Raw genomic sequence first — 18,465 nt, 5'->3', positions numbered from 1 at the left:
CACGCGTTAACTTCACAATACATCCATGTTGTAATCCCTCTCGCTATAGTAAGCGCAGAGTACTGTCCGGTCGTTGAATGAGACACCAGATAGCTGGCTCATAGCCGCCTTTGCGCTTTCCTGCTCCTTGAACTTGACATAAATTTTACCGACACTTTCTTCGATAGACTCGAAACTTGTTCTGTAATCAGCACCTGGCTGAGGGATCTTCACGCTCTCAATCTCTCCCAAGGCCGTCATAGTTTTCGAACTGGTCATAGAGTCGCGGATCTCTTTGACGAACTCATCGTTTTTCAGATCCATCGGGTCTACGCAATTCAGCAAGACTATCACCCTCGATTCAGCGTGATCCTTCCTAGCAACAAGATGTGGTAGCTGCTGAAAGGTGATCTCGGTGAAATCTTGGCGCAATTTGCAGTCATTAGGTCGTATCCATTTATAATGGGAAAGCTCATCAACGTTCGCTTTTGGATCTATCAGTGCAGTGCCAGTAAATTCGTTAGTTTTTCCCAGAGAGATCAGTTTCAACCAGTTTGTCTCGACTCCGCTCTGATTTAGATCGCTTTGTAGCCCCTCTTCCGTGCAATCGCCCAGTTCTTGCAAAGCGATGACACTTCCAGCGCAAATTGGATCAACTGGTTCCTTCTTTTCGACACATTCGCCTGGTCTTTGCCATATAAATTTCGAACCGGTTTTTCTTTCGATGAACTTTTGGCAACTTAACGCGATCGTGGTAATTTCCTCGCTGCTAAAGCGCAAGTACAATCTGTTTTCTTGCAAAATCTTGTGCTCCTTAAGCTCCTGCGTCTCGTCAACAAGTTTAACAAACTCCTTAACGTACTCTGCTAGCTGGTTCATCTCGGCAGGGCTTGATCCAACACTGGTGAGTATCAAAATTTGATTGTACTTGGTTTTGCTCATATTACTCTCTGTAGGGTCTTCGAAAAGGATGCGCGTTCTTCGAGTTAGAACACCGCTGGAAACAATACCTTCCAATTTCGAGCGGTCAAGGTCCTGTGGTTGGCCTGGGAGGGGGAAAAGACCTGAGAGCTTCGCTCTTTCGGCGGGCACCTTTTCAAAGCCTTTTGGTGCCATGTCCCACTGAGTTTCCCGCATTCTTCTACGCTGGCTTATGGACACAACAGCGCTCCAGTCAACATCTTCCGGCTTTCGTGAGTCTCCATATCTTGGCTCCTGTCTGTACCTGCCGCCGCCTTGGTAACGAGATCGGTTTTCAAAATTTCTTGACGAGCGTCCACCGTAGCGCGATCTTCCACCATCTGTGCCTCCCATATCACCCCTGTCAAATCTTCTTGGACCTCTTGTGTCTCTTCTATAACTGGACCTGCTATCGTATTCACCTGCTGGCCCTGCAGAGAAACGCGATTTCTCTCGGCTATTGCTCATGCTTTCTTCAAATATGATACAGTTTTTAGGTGGTTGATAAGAAAGAAAGAATAACGCTCTCTCGAGTCTCCTTTGTCTTATATTTCTTCCGTCCTTGTTCAAGCGATGAGATGCTCTACGTACAATGTAAAAAAAAGTGTAAATTGAAAGATCTTTGGACACCGTGTAAAGGCTCCGAGGAAGACAGCGAAAGAAACAATAGACAAATGAAGCTGAGCACATTCATCGGTGGGCTGAGTGTATTTGGATCGATTGCCTCTGGTGCTTTGCTTGGCTTTGATGCTGGTCAGGAATTCAGCAAAGCCATGCTGGTCTCGCCACATGCGCCTTTGGAACTAGTCCTAACTCCAGACTCAAAGCGGAAGGACGTGTCGGGTCTCGCAATAAAGCCATGGAAGAACGACATAGAAAGGGTGTATGGCTCCGGTGTTGACTCAGCGCATGTTAGGGCGCCAGAGGGCGCTCTACTTCACATCAAGCCACTCCTAGGCAAGCAAGAAGAGGAGGACTTGACCTTTTATCATAAGAGCCACCCTGGTATAACTTTCGTACCTACCGAAAGAGGTTCTATAGCATTGAAGTGTTTCGGGCACGAATACCCGGTCGAGCAAGTGCTGGCAATGAACCTCGACGAGACTATTGGCAGAGCTAATAAGCTACTGGCCGAGAAAAATGGCTTAGACGTTGTTGATTCTCTAGCAATCACGGTCCCTGAATTTTTCAATCAAGACCAAAGGTTGGCGCTCAAAAGCGCTGCAGAGCTTCCTCATGGTGTCAAAGCCCAACTTGTCAATGATGGAATGTCAGTTGCCATCGATTTCGCCCTGAAACAAAGAGATTTCCCACCTGGAGAAAGAGAATACTATGTTTTTTACGATATGGGGAGCGGCTCTACGCGGGCCTCCTTGTTTGCAATTGAACAACCCCTCAACAAGTCAGAGCCTCTGATGATCGAATTTGGAGGATACGGCTTTGATACCACCTTAGGCGGAGCCAAATTCACTCAAAATGTTGCAGAACTCTTGAAGAATAAGTTCTTGGAGCAGAATCCGGCTATAAGGACCGAGCAACTCGATCGCAGTGCTAGATCCTTGGTCAGGATCCATCAGGCTGCTGAAAAAGCGAAGCTGGTTTTGAGTGCAAACGTTGATGCTTCGGTCTCCATTGAATCCTTGTACGACGACATTGATTTTAAAGCTGTTATTACAAGACAGGAATTTGAAGACTTTTCAGAAGATCTCACCGGCCGAATTGTACAGCCTATTGAGGATGCTTTGAAAAACCAGTTTTTTGAGAACACGGTTGACACATCCAATGTTAAGTCCTTAGTGTTGACGGGCGGCTCAACCCGTACTCCAATCGTCCAAAAACAGCTTACACACTACCTCGGCAGCGATTTAATTGCCAGAAATGTTAACGCAGATGAGTCATCCGTTAACGGTGTTACTATAAGAGGAATTCAGCTCTTCAAATCTTTTCAGACAAAGGCCATTGACATCTTAGACCGCTCAATTTTTAGCTACGGTATCATTGTCAATGGAAGCGCATCTCCAGTCGAGATATTTCCTCGGGGATCGCAGTATCCCAACAAGACCTCCTTTTTGATTCCTCCAACTAACTACACACGCGAATTTTCTATCGACTTAAAGGAGAACGGAAATACTTTCAAAAAGCATGTCATTGAAACCGGTCCTATACAGGAGAGATTTTCGGAAGAAATTTGTCCACAAGGTGTTGCTTTCAATGCGACTTTCACGCTTTCACAAGAGAGAATTTTTGACTTAGACAGTGTTGAAGCCATTTGCTTGCATAACTCTAAGAATTCCACTGGCCTCTTCAAGAAGCTTTTCTCTGGGGGCACTCCAAGACAAGAACAAGATACTATAGGGAAAGGCGATCTTGACGATATCGTCCCTCATAAGGTTAAAATGCTAAAGACATCTGAAAGTTTTACACACGTTGGCCCTATGAGCATTACAGAAAAGTTGCGCGTCAGGCAGCACATTGATGACTTAAATCAGAAGGATAAAATGCGCCTCCAAACTCAAGAACTTCTGAATGCCTTAGAAAGCATTCTGTATAGTACGAGGGCCTTCTTGGAGCAAGAGGATGTTATTGCTGGTGGACCAAGACAGGACATCGATTCATTGAGCGAATATGTTACAGTCAACTTGGAGTGGCTTGATTATGAATCTGATGAAGCGTCTGTCGCGGAATTAATGGAAAAAATAGACCACATTTCTTCACTTAAGGACAAAATTGAGCTATATTTGATGTCTTCAGGGGAACCCTTAAGTTTTGAGCAGTTTTCGGAGCTGCATACGAATGGTAGCAGATTAGTTCAAGAACTCAGAGGGATTGAAGTGACTGCTAATGCGACCTTAGAGGCACTAAAAGACGCTTTCTCAGAAATCGGCTTAGATGTTGCTAAAGAGTTCAAGAAACTCAAAGCTCCACGCCACCTCTCATCGCCAAATTACAAGCTAAAAGACAAAATTGAGGCTTTCGAAAAGAATCTGGCAGATATAAGCTCGCTACTAAGCGCCCAAGATTTTGATTCCTTTAGCCGAGAGGAACTATTTGAGTTAAAGCTTATTTTCGATTCATCTTTCGATGATCTAAGGAAACGTCTAGAGTTGGAGCAAGCTATTCAAAATTTTAAAATGAATGAACTGGCATCATTACACAGTAGGCGTTTGAGAGTTTTGAAGAAGCGGGAAGAGAGAAGGAAAAGCCAGGAGAGCAGTACCTCATTAAATGCTTCGAACTCAACTTTAACTTCCACGACCACAGAATCTACAAAATCTGAGGAGGAAGCTTCAAAAGCTGAAGAATTCACGATTGACCACGACGAGCTGTGAGCTTCTAATTATTCTGTAGCAAGGATCTTTGCGCGAGTCTATTAGCGTTACACGTCTCAGTACGAGCAGGACTTGCCTGCTTTGACCATTGAGTGATACAAAATCATATAATCTTATGAATTTCTCATTGTATATACAAGCACCATTCCCCTTTCCAGCATCTTTAAGTCCCTTTAATCTAGAGCTTTGAATGAAAAGGGTTCATAAGGATATCCATCACCCTCAAAAAATTTAGACATAGCTTCAACCCAATGCAAACGCAAAGAATGAAGCATTGCGGAGGTACCTTCCATAAGCACTAAAATGCACACTGTGAGGACAAACCACATGCCAAACAAAAACACAACTTTGATAACAGCCAAAGGCGACCCAGAATCTTTAGAACTGAAGGCATTGGCGATTGTCATCGTCCAGAGAACACTCGATAATTGTGCGTGAGCAAGGGATAAAGCCCAGAGCCTCAGATATGAGGCCGTGTGGGATATACAATTCAGGCAAAATTCAATGGTGTGAATAACTTGATGAATCATAATATCGCCAAACTCAAAAGTATTAGAATGGTTCTCGTCATAATCAGTCACTAAAATTTCCCCGCCTGCATCCTCTTGGGATTCGAGTAAACTTTCAGAGGCATTTTGATCGTGGATATTCTGGTAACCGTTGGAAATTGCTGCTTTATTTTGAGCCCTTAACTTCAAAGGTTTGTAAAGCAAAAGCCATGGCACACAGATCAATGCGCAAAGTAGCAGAAAGACTTGCAAATAAGATTGGCCTCTAAAGAGAGGCTCATCGACTACGCCTGGGGCCAAAAACATGTTAATAAGCATGTTCAACAGCCCGGGCGCAACCTTCCCGTCTTTTATCCAGTCTTTTGACCACTTGTATATGATAGCCCATGAAAGATAGCCAAAGATTGACTGCATGAAAATGAATCCAGGAATGAAGTTACCAATAATATCGACCCTCGACCGAAAGTAACGGTAGTTTACCAATGAAAAGAAAAGTGAGTATGTCATGTGAATGAAGCCCATGAGTATAGACAGCTTCATCTTATAAGAGTTTGAGAAAATAAGGTTGTTTTCGGTGCCGTGCCACGCGTAATCAAGACCAAAAGGATATACACCTGTATTGGTGGCTTCGATCGCTTCGCCCTCTTTGAAACCTGAGTTCCATTTCCATCCAGATTTGAAGAAGGTCATCGAAAGGGAGAAAATGTCATTATACAGTAGACCGGTGTAAATTGAGAAAAAGCCCATCAGCAAAATGACATATCTTCCGGAAAACGCCATATCAAATATTTCACCATTTTGGGCCTGCGCAAGCTTTTTTTCATTGAGTACCAAAAAGAGAGCAATCAAAAACACTATCGCACCATGACCCGTGTCACCAAACATAATTGCGAACATGAATGGGAATGTAACAATTGTTGCAAGGCCAGGGTTGACTTCTTTATACGTAGCAATTCCATATGCGTCCACGATTGCTTGGAAGGATTGGGTGAACTTGTTTGTTCTATGATAAGTGGGTGGTTTCTTACTTGTCTTGATGACGCTAACGACAGCACTGTTTTCGGAGCCGATGTTTTCGCTATGGTTCTTCAGCGCGTTCGAGACTATCAACAATTCAGTAGAGGGCAGCCACCCCTCGGCGACTAACCCTTGCGATTCTTGCCTGAAAAGATTGAGTGCTGCATATATTAGTTTTTCCCTTCGGGCAACAGCTCTCCACATTGGAAGCTGGTCGGAGACTATCAGAAGTTCAGTATGAAGGGTTTGCTCCGTGGTTTGGCAGATCTGTTGAAGGTCTGCAATTTGGGTGTTAAGATTTTTGATGGTTGAGCGGCCCTCGTTGCCAGGAAATATTGTGCCATTTAGGGATTCCACTACCCTTTTGACTTTTTTCAGTAGCACATCCCCGTGTGTAAAAACAACAAAACAGTCCTTCTGCACAAGCTCACCTTTCTCAAGCAGCGGTTCCTCAATGGGGATGTTGTGGAAAAACAGATTTCCCCGCAAAATTCTCCATAATATTTTATTCAAAGTTTCCACTTTGCTCCTGTTGATGGAGCCTATAATTGTAGTGCGGTGGCGAAACCCCTCTTCAAGCTCTGCGGACAAATCTCGTCCAGCGGACGGAACGGAGTTATCTTCCGAAACTTCATCAAATGAAAAGGTGTCGCTGAGCGTCTCACTTACCTCATCGTCAGAGAGCCTAAAATCTTCAACTGTCAGTTGCTCTAAATCGCGGTGCTGTTGGGATCTCGCGGCTCTTCCTCTGAGCCCAGGATTAACTTCCATGTAACGTCCGCATTCAAAAGCCGCATGCCTATGCTCTATAAGCGTATTCAGCCTCTTTCTTAAGTTGACCAAAGACTCATCTAACTGCCTGACGCGCGACTCAAACTCTGTGATTTCCGCGGTCAGATCGCTAACGGTGTCTAGTGAATGCGTATGCATGCTCGACATCAGAAAATTCATACTAGGATGCTGCGTGGCATTGTCGTTATCGCCATGAAAGACGTATTTCCAAGTAGCTTCCGAGTACCTGCTTGCAACGTTGCTCATATAGTCGATAAGCCGCTCCAAATCGTCAAATTTGCGGATCTGGTTCACGTAGCCTCTTTGAAAGGTGGTTAGATCGGTATTCAGATCACGAAACATCACATTTCCCATATTTCCGAGTAAGCACACCACCTCTCGCGAAAGTTCCAAGGGAATGTACAGTTGCACATATGTCATGTCCGCGGACCCTGTTCAAATTTAGTTTCCATGTTAGAACTTATTCACACACAAAGCCTCTCAGAGCGAGATCTAAGTCCCCGCATTTTGGAAATATTAGAAGCAAATGTTATAACACATACTAAATATGGCCTCTTCCCGCGTCATTGCCCTCTGATCAATTAGTTATATCGACTTCACTGTTTCCTGCGAAGTGACACCTAAGAAGTATTCCCCTATAGCACCTATAAAATCTGTAATAATGAAAAAAGTGACATAACAGGCATGTGACCGTCACGTTTTGGTCGACCTTGCAAGAGAACTTTATACCAGTTGTTGAAGGGCTTATCAGGAGATTTACCAAGATCCGGCCGTGCGTTTGATTTAATTCAACCCAAGTATTCAGGCTGCTCCCACTACCAACTTGCAGTTTGTACACAACCTCCAGCAGGGCCAGTACAGCACCTCAATACACAGTAGAGAGCCATGTCCGTAAGAAAAGTCGAATTTCCTTCTCGAAAGCTCGAAGCTCTTCCCGCTTTCTGTATTCCAAGGCTAGACGTACTCTTGGCTTGGAATCCTTTAAGTAAACGCTTCACTATCAGCCATGTTTCGGGCATGTGACTTAATTAAAATGGAGGGCTCAGAAGCTTAGCAAATTCGAGTTACGAGCGCTCGACCGAATACTCGACCATTAGGACCTCTTTGGCACTTAGTGGCAGTGGTTAGCCCACTTAGTTAATTGTTTGCTGCTAACACATTAAAGGGAACCTTGACAAATGCAAAATGACGATCCAAAAACTCCCGCAACACCCCGAAAGCTTGCCGCAGCCCATTCATCGATCCCCCTGTCCCATCAGTCGCCACCCGCACAGGACGTGGAATGCCCGCCCCTGACAGCTTTTGTCTTTCCTGATTTGAGGGCGGTTTATACGATGAAGCTACACGAGATACCTGGCATAGCTTTCAGTGAAGTTACGCTTTTTGGGTTTGAAATATACATTGTGGAACAGTGGATCTTAGAGCGTAAGCACTCCACCATAATTGCTTCGTACACGGGTAACTCGCAAGACATAGTGCATGCCGTCGAGTTCGCACTTCCTGAGTCACCATATTTCTGGCCTGCACCATTCAAAGCATACTACGATGAGCTAATAACGTTTTCGGCGCCAAAATGGACTGACGATGGTACGTTGTTTGTTAGCACATCCTCTCAGATTCCTTCGGCGCTAAATCTCCTGCATGTGGAGTGTGGGGACCTGCGCAAAATCTGGAACGTCCTGAAAGTCAATCTTGATCTGAAAAGGCTGCATTGCGGTGGAAGGTCTGCGATGTTACTGTGCGAGCCGTCTAGTGCATCTTGCGAAAAGTTTGCCCAGCTCTATAAAGTCGTGTCGCCCACAAAGATGTCTCAAGACACAGAAAGTATCTCCCTTACCCACGCCGTTGTTGAGCTCATAACTTTAGTCCAAATTTCGCTAACCTATTTTGACTTGCTTGACCTCCAGTACAGGGACGGTATCCTCTGTTCTTTTACCGAAAGGGCCATTAACGACTGGTGGGTTCTGTATGGAAGCGTCTATCTTGGCATCAGCAGGCCGAAGCATGAGGGTACACTGGGGCCTACCACAGTTGCTGCTCTGTTGAGTCTCGTACTTACTGTATTTTTCAAGCTCACAGTAGTGAATTGCATATCCTCAAAAGAGCCGTTCGATGAAGAAGCTTTCCATGGAGGCATCTACCTTTTTCAAAAGAAGCATGGTCTCTTAAAAAGCAACAGTACTAGCATCTCCGTGCTGGACCCGATTGTGTTAGCCAAACTCTTCGAAGTGACTCCAAAGGTGTCAAACACAGATTTCTTCAAGATCAAAAAAGTCGTCAAGTCAACAGTGCAGGATATAACCGGCAAAGGGAATCCAATGCAACTTGCGAACGGAATTTTAACTACAGATTTAGATTACTTGGCGAAAAACGTGCATGGTAGCATACTCTGCTTTCTGTGGAGAGGAAAAAACACTAAGCAGTCAGCGCAAAAGCTCTCTTCCAAGCGCAAGTTTGCAAACATTACGTTTAACCGAGGAGACCCAGCTGATGAGATTCTAAAATCCAATGTATACGCCTCGAAGCGCGACGATGAGATATGGGAAGATTTTGACGACCAAAATTCAAGCAATTCACCACGCCAAGAAAGTCATCAATTTGACAAGGATTCGATTCAAAGATATTCGCCGAAAAATGAAGACTTGCGGGAAGCGAGAGAGGTAGAGTTGTCGCGCAAAAGCGATGGTCGCGTTTTTGAAACTGAGTTACATCGGCGGCCATCGGTGCCTTATCTTCCTGAAGACGTGGGCATGCTACAAATGGAATATGAAAACGCACCTCGCAAAAACAACCTCGGAAATGTCAAAACTCGCCGCAGAAGTTTATCGACTGTCCAGGATGCTATTGAAACGTGGGCGAACCCATTCGATCCTTCCTTAATTCGCTTGGCGCGTAATGCTTTGCGGTTGGAGAAAGAAATAAGTTGGAATCAAACCCAGAGAACAACAAAAAGCGAGAAGGATCAATTGATCACACCGCATATGAAGAGGCTGCGCGAGAACCACAGCGAGCTACGTTCAAAGCTTCAGGGGCTAGAGCACTTACGAGAGACGCTAAACAACAAACATTCTGTTGTTTTGGGTGATATATCAGAGCTTGATTCCTTGGGCTCAAAGCTGAAATACGATGTCAGGATTCTGGAAAATCGTATGAGAGATGTTGAGGAGCGTGTAGCCCAATTTGGTTCCAAACTCAATAGCATGGCACGTTCAATGGAGGACAAAGAGGCCTGTCAATTGATTACCTCTTCATTCTACAACAATCCGAAGAAGCTCGACCGATACGCAAGGGAAATTCTAGAGGGGGCCGGGCGATTCAAGTCACACGGCGTGATTTTGAACCTTTGGGAACTTACTAAAAGCATGCCTTCGCCGCTTTTGGCGGAAGTTCAGCGCATTTGGATTTACCTCTGCGACAGGTTCGCACCGCAGGGACATCTTAGAAAATAGCATAGGGTTTTAGCTGGAATAGCATCGTAAGGTCCAAAGGTGGGGAAGGGGCGAGGTTCAGTCTTGGAGCGTCAACTTTTTAGTTTAAGTTTATATTTACTTTCCACTTCTGATACTTTGCGTGAAAGGAGTGTAGCATCCTCAGAATCTGACATCTTATTCCAATCAATTTGCTTGCATAAATCTTTGAGCTCTCGTGTTAGCAGGTCAAGCTTAGTACGAGACGCATTCTTAGCTTCGACCAGGTCCTCTGTGTTAACCTGCAGATTTGCCATGCGCGAATGCACAACGGTCTCCAGAAACTCGTTCTCGGTGCGTAACCTGTGGCCTTGCTGTTCCACGACAAACTTCTTGATGGATTCAAGTAAGTCCTCGACCTGGTCGATAAGGCTCCAGATTCGCCGGCAAACGTACTCCTGCCGTTCAATTTGGTAGATTAGCGCATAGTTCTCTCGTTCTAGCCGGTCTCTTTCGCTTTCCCTGCCCAGCTCCCTGTATTTTTGTAACACTTGTGGCCCCGGGTTCTTTGACAGCTCCTCGTAGGACGTTTGAGTAAGTTTCGCCAATCTCTTAACGAGATGTTCAATCCTCTCGGTCCCTTGCCTTGTTGACCTGCATTCTGTACTGAGTCCCTTGGTAAGATGGAGCAGATACTCAAAGCTGTCAGCAGAATTCTCCATCGTATATTCTGTATTTGTGAGATAGACGATCAAACACAGTTCAAGGCGACTCGCGCTAGTGTTCTTGGAATAAGTTGCATTTATTAGCTATGTTAATATTGCTACTTATACAAACTGCGTTAACATCCTTTCAACTAATGAAGCGGTGGCTCAATGGTAGAGCTTTCGACTCCAGTTAAATCCTGGTTACCAAGGAAACAATTGCAATCGAAGGGTTGCAGGTTCAATTCCTGTCCGTTTCATTTTTTGGTTTTTTGAACTTCTCGATTCTATCATATTGGTTTGGTGCCACGAAGCTATTCATGTCACCCAATCGCTTATAGACTCAGTGCAGTCATATCCCATAAACACTTTTTTTTTCATTTCATATTACGCCTGTCACTAGACCGGTTTGATATAGCTGGGCTTGGAGAGAAAGTTCAGGCTTTAAATTCGAAATCGCGGCTTAGTATAATGGCACTTCAAGGCAACGATGTTTGGCAGCAATCCTTCTTGCCTCGTGAACGTTGACAACTTGCTTGTTTTCTTCCAATCCTGATAGGTGACTAAGGTTTTTTATCTCTTACCTTTAATTGGGACCAAATGAGTACTAAACAATAAATATGGAGGAATAGTTGAACTTCGGTTTTTTAAGGGTATATACTCTGCGTAATCCGGGGCTAGCAGCATCAACATTTCTGAGCCAAGAGTCGTAAGGAAGGTTGCCTCAAAAGCGACTGGGGCGAGGGCTACGAACAAGTCCGGGGAAGACATATTGATGTTTCAGGTAAAAAGCTGGAAACAGGTTTAGAATCTCAAGCTGGCAACGACTTTTTTGTAAAGCTGAATGTTATTCCATTGATTCACATTAGCTTGTTTGGGCCCTTGACCTTTGTCTTTACAAGCGTGCATTCCTTCGGAGCCACAGTGACGAAGCTTGAAAAAGTGACTATTCGTACGTGTTTATTACAGTTTGAACAAGATGGTTAAGCTTTGCAACAGTCATTTGGAAAACACAAGCGATGGGCGAGCAAGGAGAACACCACGCTGACTACGCGCATTTCGATGGCCTTCAACGCGAAGAAGCATTGCAGTTGTTGCTAGACTCTTATGCCGCTTTAGCCGCGGATCAAGACAACTGGGTCTGCAATCTGGCAAACGCTTCTTCTCTTCTTTGGCACGCATACAGGTCGCTCCCCCTGGACGTCAACTGGGCTGGTTTCTACATCTCTAGGACTGAGAACAAGCAGGAACTGCTGTTAGGGCCTTTTCAAGGTAAGGTTGCTTGTCAGACAATAAGGGCTGGATCTGGCGTATGTGGAGCAGCTGCGCAAACCAAGGAAACGCAGGTTGTGCCCGACGTGAACAAGTTTCCTGGCCACATTGCGTGCGATGGGGAGACAAAGAGCGAAATTGTGGTGCCAATATTGAGCGATGCTGGGGAATGCCTCGGAGTCATAGACATAGATTGCCTGGAATATAACGGATTTGGCGAAACGGATAAAAAACATTTGGAAGAACTCGCTAATCTGATCAGTAGAACCTGTAAATTTTAAATAATATACTAATGAATGTTCACATCTCTGTTGAAGGGTGCTTGTTCACAGCAGTACCTCAGGAATTTCGACAAAAAATTGACTTCGCCCAGGATCGAACTGGGGACGTTCTGCGTGTTAAGCAGATGCCATAACCGACTAGACCACGAAACCAATTGGTTGATTTAAGGAATTACAGAAAATCTCATATAGGAAGATGTTAGCCATGAATTTTCAAAAGAAACGTCTTCGTATTATGGAAAATTTTCAAAATTTCGAGAGATGAGCTTTGAGGCGATGAGCTAACAAGCGCTTCCAAAGACGAAAGTTCAGTGCGAGACATAACACTTGCCGTTGCTCACTGAAAACTTAATGGCGAAGAATCAGCAGGCGAAGCGCTTGTCCACAACGCGCTCCAACTCGAAAGGGGAGGCAGAGAAAAAGCGAGAGCTTGAAGAAGAATCGAGCGACGATGAGTTGAACGTGCAAGGACTCATAGACGATGAGGCTGATGAAAGTGATGAGGATTACAGCGAGGTGGACAGCGAAGCAGATGAGACAGGTCAGTTTCAATCTGCTGAAGAGGGTGAAGACGGCGCTAGCGAAGAGGAAGCAGGATCAGACTCAGATGAAGAGTTCAACAAGCTTCTTGCCGAAGAAGAACCTGAGGATGGCTCAGAGGCAAATGAATCCTTGGAGTTCTCTGATGCGAGTAACTCGAACTCAATGGTGGAAAAACTTTCCAGTATCAAGCTGAATATGATACCAGACCAGGACGAAGAGGTGATCCGTACTAAGTTTTCCGACGGTCGGCCAAGAACGATAAAGCCTGAGATCAACCCAGTCTACGATAGTGACGACAGTGATGTTGAGGTTCAAAACACCATAGGTAACATTCCTCTTTCAGCTTATGATGAAATGCCCCACATTGGTTACAGTATCAACGGTAAAAGAATAATGAGACCTGCTAAGGGTTCTGCTCTAGACCAACTGCTTGAAACTATAGAGCTACCTGAGGGTTGGACTGGTCTGCTGGATAAGGACACAGGTGCCAGCTTGAACTTGAGTCAGGAGGAGCTGGAGTTGATTTCTAAGATCCAGAAGAATGAGAAAACAGACGATTCTGTTGACCCATACCAGCCATATGTCGACTGGTTTACTAGACATACCGAAACGATGCCATTGACTGCAGTCCCGGAGCCAAAGCGGAGATTTGTTCCTTCTAAGAATGAGGCCAAGAGAATTATGAAGATTGTCAGAGCCATTAGAGAAGGCCGCATTATACCTCCGAACAAGCTCAAGGAGATGAGAGAGGAAGAGGAGAGTTCTCACCATTACGACTTGTGGGGTGCCAGCGATGAATCCGATGACCACGTTATGAATCTTAGAGCACCAAAACTACCTCCCCCAACCAACGAAGAGAGTTATAACCCACCTGAAGAATACTTGTTGAGTAAGGAAGAAAAGGAAGAGTGGGAGAACCAGGAGCCTAGCGAGAGAGAAAGAAATTTTGTTCCTCAGAAGTTCAATGCCCTCAGAAAGGTTCCAGGTTATGTGGAATCTGTCAGAGAAAGATTTGAGCGGTCCCTAGACTTATATCTGGCACCAAGAGTGCGCAAAAACAAACTGAACATCGACCCTGAATCTCTGATTCCGGAGCTTCCTTCCCCTAAGGACTTGAGACCTTTCCCAACTCGTTGTTCAACAATCTACCGTGGTCATGAGGGTAGAATCAGAACACTTTCTATTGACCCCTCGGGCCTATGGCTTGCAACTGGCTCTGATGACGGTTCGGTGAGAATCTGGGAAATCCTGACCGGAAGGGAAGTCTACAAGGTCCAAGTTGTTGATCCTGAAGCCAAGAGTGGCGACAATGTCGAAGCAATTGAATGGAATCCCGACAAAACCACTGGTATTTTGGCTATTGCAGCTGGAGAGAACATTTTCCTGATTGTCCCACCCATCTTTGGGTTTGAGGTTGAGAACACTGGTAGAACCAAGATCGAGGATGGTTTTGGTTTTGATACTTACGGCAATTCAAAGACTTCTAACCTCAACGTCAACAGCGATGATGAAAACGATCAGCCTGAAAGCACTGCAGTAAAGAGCCAGGTTGCCCAGTGGCACAAGGCCAGCCAGAAGCAGGCCGAGAAAGACATTGCAGTTGTGATAACCTGCAGGCACACTGTGAAAAAGTTGTCGTGGCACAGAAAGGGAGACTATTTTGTTACTGTTCAGCCAAAGTCGGGTCACACATCTGTTCTCATTCACCAACTATCCAAGCATTTATCGCAGTCGCCATTCAAGAAGTCCAAGGGCATTGTAATGGATGCGAAGTTCCATCCTTTCAAGCCACAATTGTTTGTCTGCTCGCAAAGATACGTGAGAATTTACGATCTGTCTCAACAAGCGTTGGTAAAGAAGCTGATGCCTGGCGCGCGTTGGTTGTCTACGATCGACATCCACCCCAGAGGTGATAACTTATTGGCGTCTTCTTTCGACAAGCGTGTTTTGTGGCACGACCTTGACCTCGCCAGCACCCCATACAAGACCCTGAGATACCATGAAATGGCTGTCAGAAAGGTCGCCTTCCATAAAAAGCTGCCGCTGTTCTGTTCGGCCTCTGACGATAGCATTATTCATGTTTTCCATGCTACGGTGTACGATGACATGCTGAAGAATCCACTGCTCGTGCCACTCAAGAAACTTGAGGGCCACAAAGTTGTCAATAGCTTGGGTGTTTTGGACTTGGTGTGGCACCCTAGGGAAGCATGGCTATTTTCTGCTGGCGCCGATAACACCGCTCGCCTATGGACTAGTTGATCTACTACATAGCACTAATATGTACAATACGTCTAAAACCCACATTCATTCAATGTTTAAACCAGGCTTGGGCTTTCGACAGCATCTGAGAATTTGTCACGAACATTTTATTCTGTCATCGATGATGCCGTTCAGGTACACGGAAAAATAAATCGAGATGGGAAATGCTATCAAGGTCCATGCGAACCGAATTTATTCAGAGGCCTAAGAGCTCAAATGTCACTTTCTATTCCTACTCCACACGGCTGGTATAGAAAATGAATGCCGCGCAACCTAGTGAAGGCCGTAGCTACATACAATATGGTGTGTTGGCTCTGTCCCTGGCTAGCTTGTTAAAGAAATCCCTATCTCCTTCCAAAGAGCCAATAAATGCCTTGAACTGTGCCCAAGACGAGGAGAAGAACATTACAAGCACTACTTTTTCTCAACGTGTTGCCCGTCGTATTATAAGTAGCGCTTTAGAGAAGAGAAGTTTGAAAGTTGGGGATTTGAAGAAAAGCCAAGAGAGGCTAGAATACGAATCCTCTTTAAAGGTTCTGCCGCAGGAAAATGAAACCTTTGTCGAACATACGCCGCCCAGCGTTCAGAGCATCAATATAACGTCAACTAGTCATGCCAACGGTATTCCCGAGTACTTCTTGGAGGAAGCGCCCACACTGGAAGCCTTGGCGTACAAGAACTCCAAAAAAGCGCCTAAACTATTGATACCTGGATGGAGAGCAGGGACGCCTCTTGCTCTCGAGTACTATTTGAGTACCAATTCCTCCTACGACAGAGCTGATTTTAGTCCGCAAGACTCGTCGGCTTGGAGAGGCTCTCTTGATAGCCTGGATTTAGATGAACCACAAACTATCAGCGAAAACTTCAAATTCCGGGTGCCTGAAGGGTTCGGAAACGACTTCGTGTACTTGCATCTCTACTTGATGACAAGCTGCGAGGGCTCGGAGGAGGTGGGTTACACTAACTGCGAATATGTTAGTAAAAACACCATTCCCTTAAGCTACAAACTTACAAAGACCGAAAAAGCAGCCAAAAAAAACCTTCTCGCTTCAAAAAAAAAGACGCGCGAGGATAACATCGGTTACGAGCTTTCTTATATGGACGACGTTCCTTTCTGGCACCCTGAAATCACAATATATTTAGGAAAGCCGTTCGGGATAGTTGAGGCAGACAGTGTGCCCAAGGCTATGAAGAGCTTAATTTCTGTGGACGAAGGCACGAAGAGAGATAATTTAACCGGCCTCGCGCAGCGGTATTCCCCCCCTGTACTCTACAATAACTTCTGGCAAATGGCCCACGAGATGATAGAAATAAATACAACTACTAGGGAACTTCCTATCAATCTGAGGCTCGAAATTCCCCCTGCATGGAAGTTCAGGGTGTACAGTACGGCCTTGCATAACTTGAGAGAACTCGCAATGTTTGGGGGCGCTTCGAAGGCAAATTCGTCCGTCTTCACTTTAGATCATTACAAGTTAGTTTGGCTAGGGACGAAAACATCTGTCTTGGCTCTGACCGTGATTGCGACCGTACTGCATTCGGCCCTAGGCGTACTGGCGTTGAAAAGCGATACCGCCCACTGGCAAAAAAGAGAAAACCATATTGGAGTTTCCGTGAGAGGCCTTTTCGCAAATATTTTGATGCAGGCATTAGTCATGTTATACCTTCTCGACAACTTTGAGGGAACATCGAGCACTGTTTTCGTCTCTCAAGTGGTCGGATTTTTGATAGAGTGCTGGAAAGTGTCGACGATTCTCAAAATCCAAATAGTAGCAAGCCGAGAAGAGGCCTCGTTGAATGCGGACACAGAAGTCGTGATGATGCCCTTGGCAAGAGGGAAGCGGCTCGCGATCAGCAACAAACATTTGCTGAATGAAGAGGAGAAGAAAACACGGGAGTATGACGCGACGGCGTTCAGGATTTTGCTGAAAGTTTTCGTGCCGCTGATCCTGGGCTACGCCGGATTCAGTCTGGTGTACGGGGAGCACAAGTCTTGGTACTCCTTTTTTGTGAGAGTTATGGTGGGCATCGTCTACACCTATGGCTTCCTGATCCAGTTGCCGGCAGTCTACATCAACTACAAGTTAAAGTCCGTGGCGCACATGTCGAAAAGGGCGTTCGCTTACAAGGTCGTGAACACCTTTATCGACGACTTGTTCGCATTCGTGGCCAAGATGCCCTGGCTACACAAGATTGCCACGTTCAGGGACGACGTGGTTTTTTTCATATACCTGTACCAGTTCTGGGCGTACAGAGTGGACTACGCGAGAACGAACGAGTTTGGCGAGCCCGCGGCGGCGCCGGGGAGCGAGAAGGCTGAAAAGCAAGAGTAATTTTTTATAACATAAGTACATTTACAAACCCATTTCGCGCATAACCGCGAGTTCGTCCTCATCTTCGTCGTCGTCGTCATCGTCGTTGTTTTTATTGTTGTTGTTGTTGTTGTTGTTGTTGTTAAGGATCGGGCCGGGGCCTGATTCTGCGCTCCGCGGCGCATCGCCGGCCGTGGAGCTGGCCGGCGGCTGCGTTTCCATCAAGGAGTCTTCGTCAATGTCGCTGTCGTGAAGCACTCTCGCTGGCGCGCGGCGCGTGATGTTGTAGATCAGGTCGTCGTCGGAATCGGCTCCAGCGGGAGCGGGAGCGGGAGACGGGGGCTCAGAGCGCAGATCCGCGATTCCAGGCGCGTCCGGCGTAGGCTCCGGTGCTGGTGAGCGCTCCTGCGGGAACGCAGGCGCGCCTTCCTCGAGTGCAGAGCCCATTTCAAGCTCCTGCCGCAGCAGCTCGATCCTGTACTCGCGCAGCTGCGGGTCAGTCTTGCCGAGGTTGCGGCACAGCTCCACGAAGTCGTGGAACTTGGCCTTGGGGTACAGATCGTGCGCCCAGAGTTGGTAAAACTGCAGCAGGTGGCAGAGGTTGTCGTAGGAGGACCTACGTTTCGAGATGCGCAGCCTCCGGGGCGCGTGCTTCATGACCGCGGGCAGGCCCTTGGCCGAGCACAGCTTCTCGGCGGTCAGCTTGACCTGCGGCCGCCGCACGCGCGTCGTGACCGCCGTGGGGTCCTGTAGCGGCGCGTCGCCGTCGGGGCCCAGCCCGGACGGGTTGATCGCGGTGGGGTCGACCAGGAGCGAGGAGTCCGGGTCCTGTGACAGCGCGGTGCCGTCGGAGAAGCGTTCTTGCAGCTGCTGGGACATGTCAGTGCGGGCGGGTGGACGAGGGACAGGCCGTGTGCGAGGTGCTGGGAGGTGCCAGAGCCCGAGATGAGCTGACGCGTCGGCGCTCGCGCGCCGACGCGTCGTGCGCAACGAGCATGCACGTGTACATACTCAACACAAGATCACGTGCCGCAACGCCGCAAGGCACGTGACGCATATATCAGTATCACATGACCATACGTCGACATCACGTGCTCGACA

At 46.5% G+C, this 18,465-nt stretch overlaps 9 protein-coding genes and 2 non-coding genes across 11 annotated transcripts; 6 read left to right on the top strand and 5 right to left on the bottom strand.

Annotated features, from left to right (window-relative positions):
* Positions 1–12: 12 nt before the first annotated feature.
* On the bottom strand, positions 13–1,407 carry MUD2 (Mud2p; the record flags this gene model as incomplete). Its single annotated transcript, XM_002551928.1, has 1 exon — positions 13–1,407. One exon carries the CDS (start codon positions 1,405–1,407, stop codon positions 13–15), a length of 1,395 nt encoding a protein of 464 aa, XP_002551974.1.
* Positions 1,408–1,613: 206 nt separating this feature from the next.
* On the top strand, positions 1,614–4,268 carry LHS1 (Hsp70 family chaperone LHS1; the record flags this gene model as incomplete). Its single annotated transcript, XM_002551927.1, has 1 exon — positions 1,614–4,268. One exon carries the CDS (start codon positions 1,614–1,616, stop codon positions 4,266–4,268), a length of 2,655 nt encoding a protein of 884 aa, XP_002551973.1.
* A 173-nt stretch (positions 4,269–4,441) lies between these two features.
* STV1 (H(+)-transporting V0 sector ATPase subunit a) lies at positions 4,442–7,153 on the bottom strand (the record flags this gene model as incomplete). The annotated part of the gene is made up of 2 exons (XM_002551926.1): positions 4,442–7,017; positions 7,129–7,153. The coding sequence occupies 2 exons, from the start codon at positions 7,151–7,153 to the stop codon at positions 4,442–4,444; spliced, it is 2,601 nt and encodes an 866-aa protein (XP_002551972.1).
* Positions 7,154–7,764: 611 nt separating this feature from the next.
* STB2 (Stb2p) lies at positions 7,765–10,035 on the top strand (the record flags this gene model as incomplete). Its single annotated transcript, XM_002551925.1, has 1 exon — positions 7,765–10,035. One exon carries the CDS (start codon positions 7,765–7,767, stop codon positions 10,033–10,035), a length of 2,271 nt encoding a protein of 756 aa, XP_002551971.1.
* A 71-nt stretch (positions 10,036–10,106) lies between these two features.
* FAR3 (Far3p) lies at positions 10,107–10,715 on the bottom strand (the record flags this gene model as incomplete). Its single annotated transcript, XM_002551924.1, has 1 exon — positions 10,107–10,715. One exon carries the CDS (start codon positions 10,713–10,715, stop codon positions 10,107–10,109), a length of 609 nt encoding a protein of 202 aa, XP_002551970.1.
* Positions 10,716–10,854: 139 nt separating this feature from the next.
* KLTH0B04202r lies at positions 10,855–10,957 on the top strand. Its single transcript has 2 exons — positions 10,855–10,890; positions 10,922–10,957. It is a non-coding gene; the product is annotated as a tRNA-Trp (tRNA).
* A 759-nt stretch (positions 10,958–11,716) lies between these two features.
* KLTH0B04180g (L-methionine (R)-S-oxide reductase) lies at positions 11,717–12,250 on the top strand (the record flags this gene model as incomplete). Its single annotated transcript, XM_002551923.1, has 1 exon — positions 11,717–12,250. One exon carries the CDS (start codon positions 11,717–11,719, stop codon positions 12,248–12,250), a length of 534 nt encoding a protein of 177 aa, XP_002551969.1.
* A 79-nt stretch (positions 12,251–12,329) lies between these two features.
* On the bottom strand, positions 12,330–12,403 carry KLTH0B04158r. The gene has a single exon. It is a non-coding gene; the product is annotated as a tRNA-Val (tRNA).
* A 198-nt stretch (positions 12,404–12,601) lies between these two features.
* ERB1 (ribosome biogenesis protein ERB1) lies at positions 12,602–15,052 on the top strand (the record flags this gene model as incomplete). Its single annotated transcript, XM_002551922.1, has 1 exon — positions 12,602–15,052. The coding sequence occupies one exon, from the start codon at positions 12,602–12,604 to the stop codon at positions 15,050–15,052; it is 2,451 nt and encodes an 816-aa protein (XP_002551968.1).
* Positions 15,053–15,309: 257 nt separating this feature from the next.
* Positions 15,310–17,385, top strand: KLTH0B04114g (KLTH0B04114p; the record flags this gene model as incomplete). The annotated part of the gene is made up of 1 exon (XM_002551921.1): positions 15,310–17,385. One exon carries the CDS (start codon positions 15,310–15,312, stop codon positions 17,383–17,385), a length of 2,076 nt encoding a protein of 691 aa, XP_002551967.1.
* A 21-nt stretch (positions 17,386–17,406) lies between these two features.
* On the bottom strand, positions 17,407–18,243 carry CSM3 (Csm3p; the record flags this gene model as incomplete). Its single annotated transcript, XM_002551920.1, has 1 exon — positions 17,407–18,243. One exon carries the CDS (start codon positions 18,241–18,243, stop codon positions 17,407–17,409), a length of 837 nt encoding a protein of 278 aa, XP_002551966.1.
* Between the last annotated feature and the right edge of the window lie 222 nt (positions 18,244–18,465).

The sequence above is a fragment of the Lachancea thermotolerans genome (assembly GCF_000142805.1).
Source record: "Lachancea thermotolerans CBS 6340 chromosome B complete sequence".
NCBI lineage: Eukaryota > Fungi > Ascomycota > Saccharomycetes > Saccharomycetales > Saccharomycetaceae > Lachancea > Lachancea thermotolerans.
Note: the sequence above shows the minus strand (reverse complement) of the source record. Positions and strands in the feature narration are given on the sequence as shown.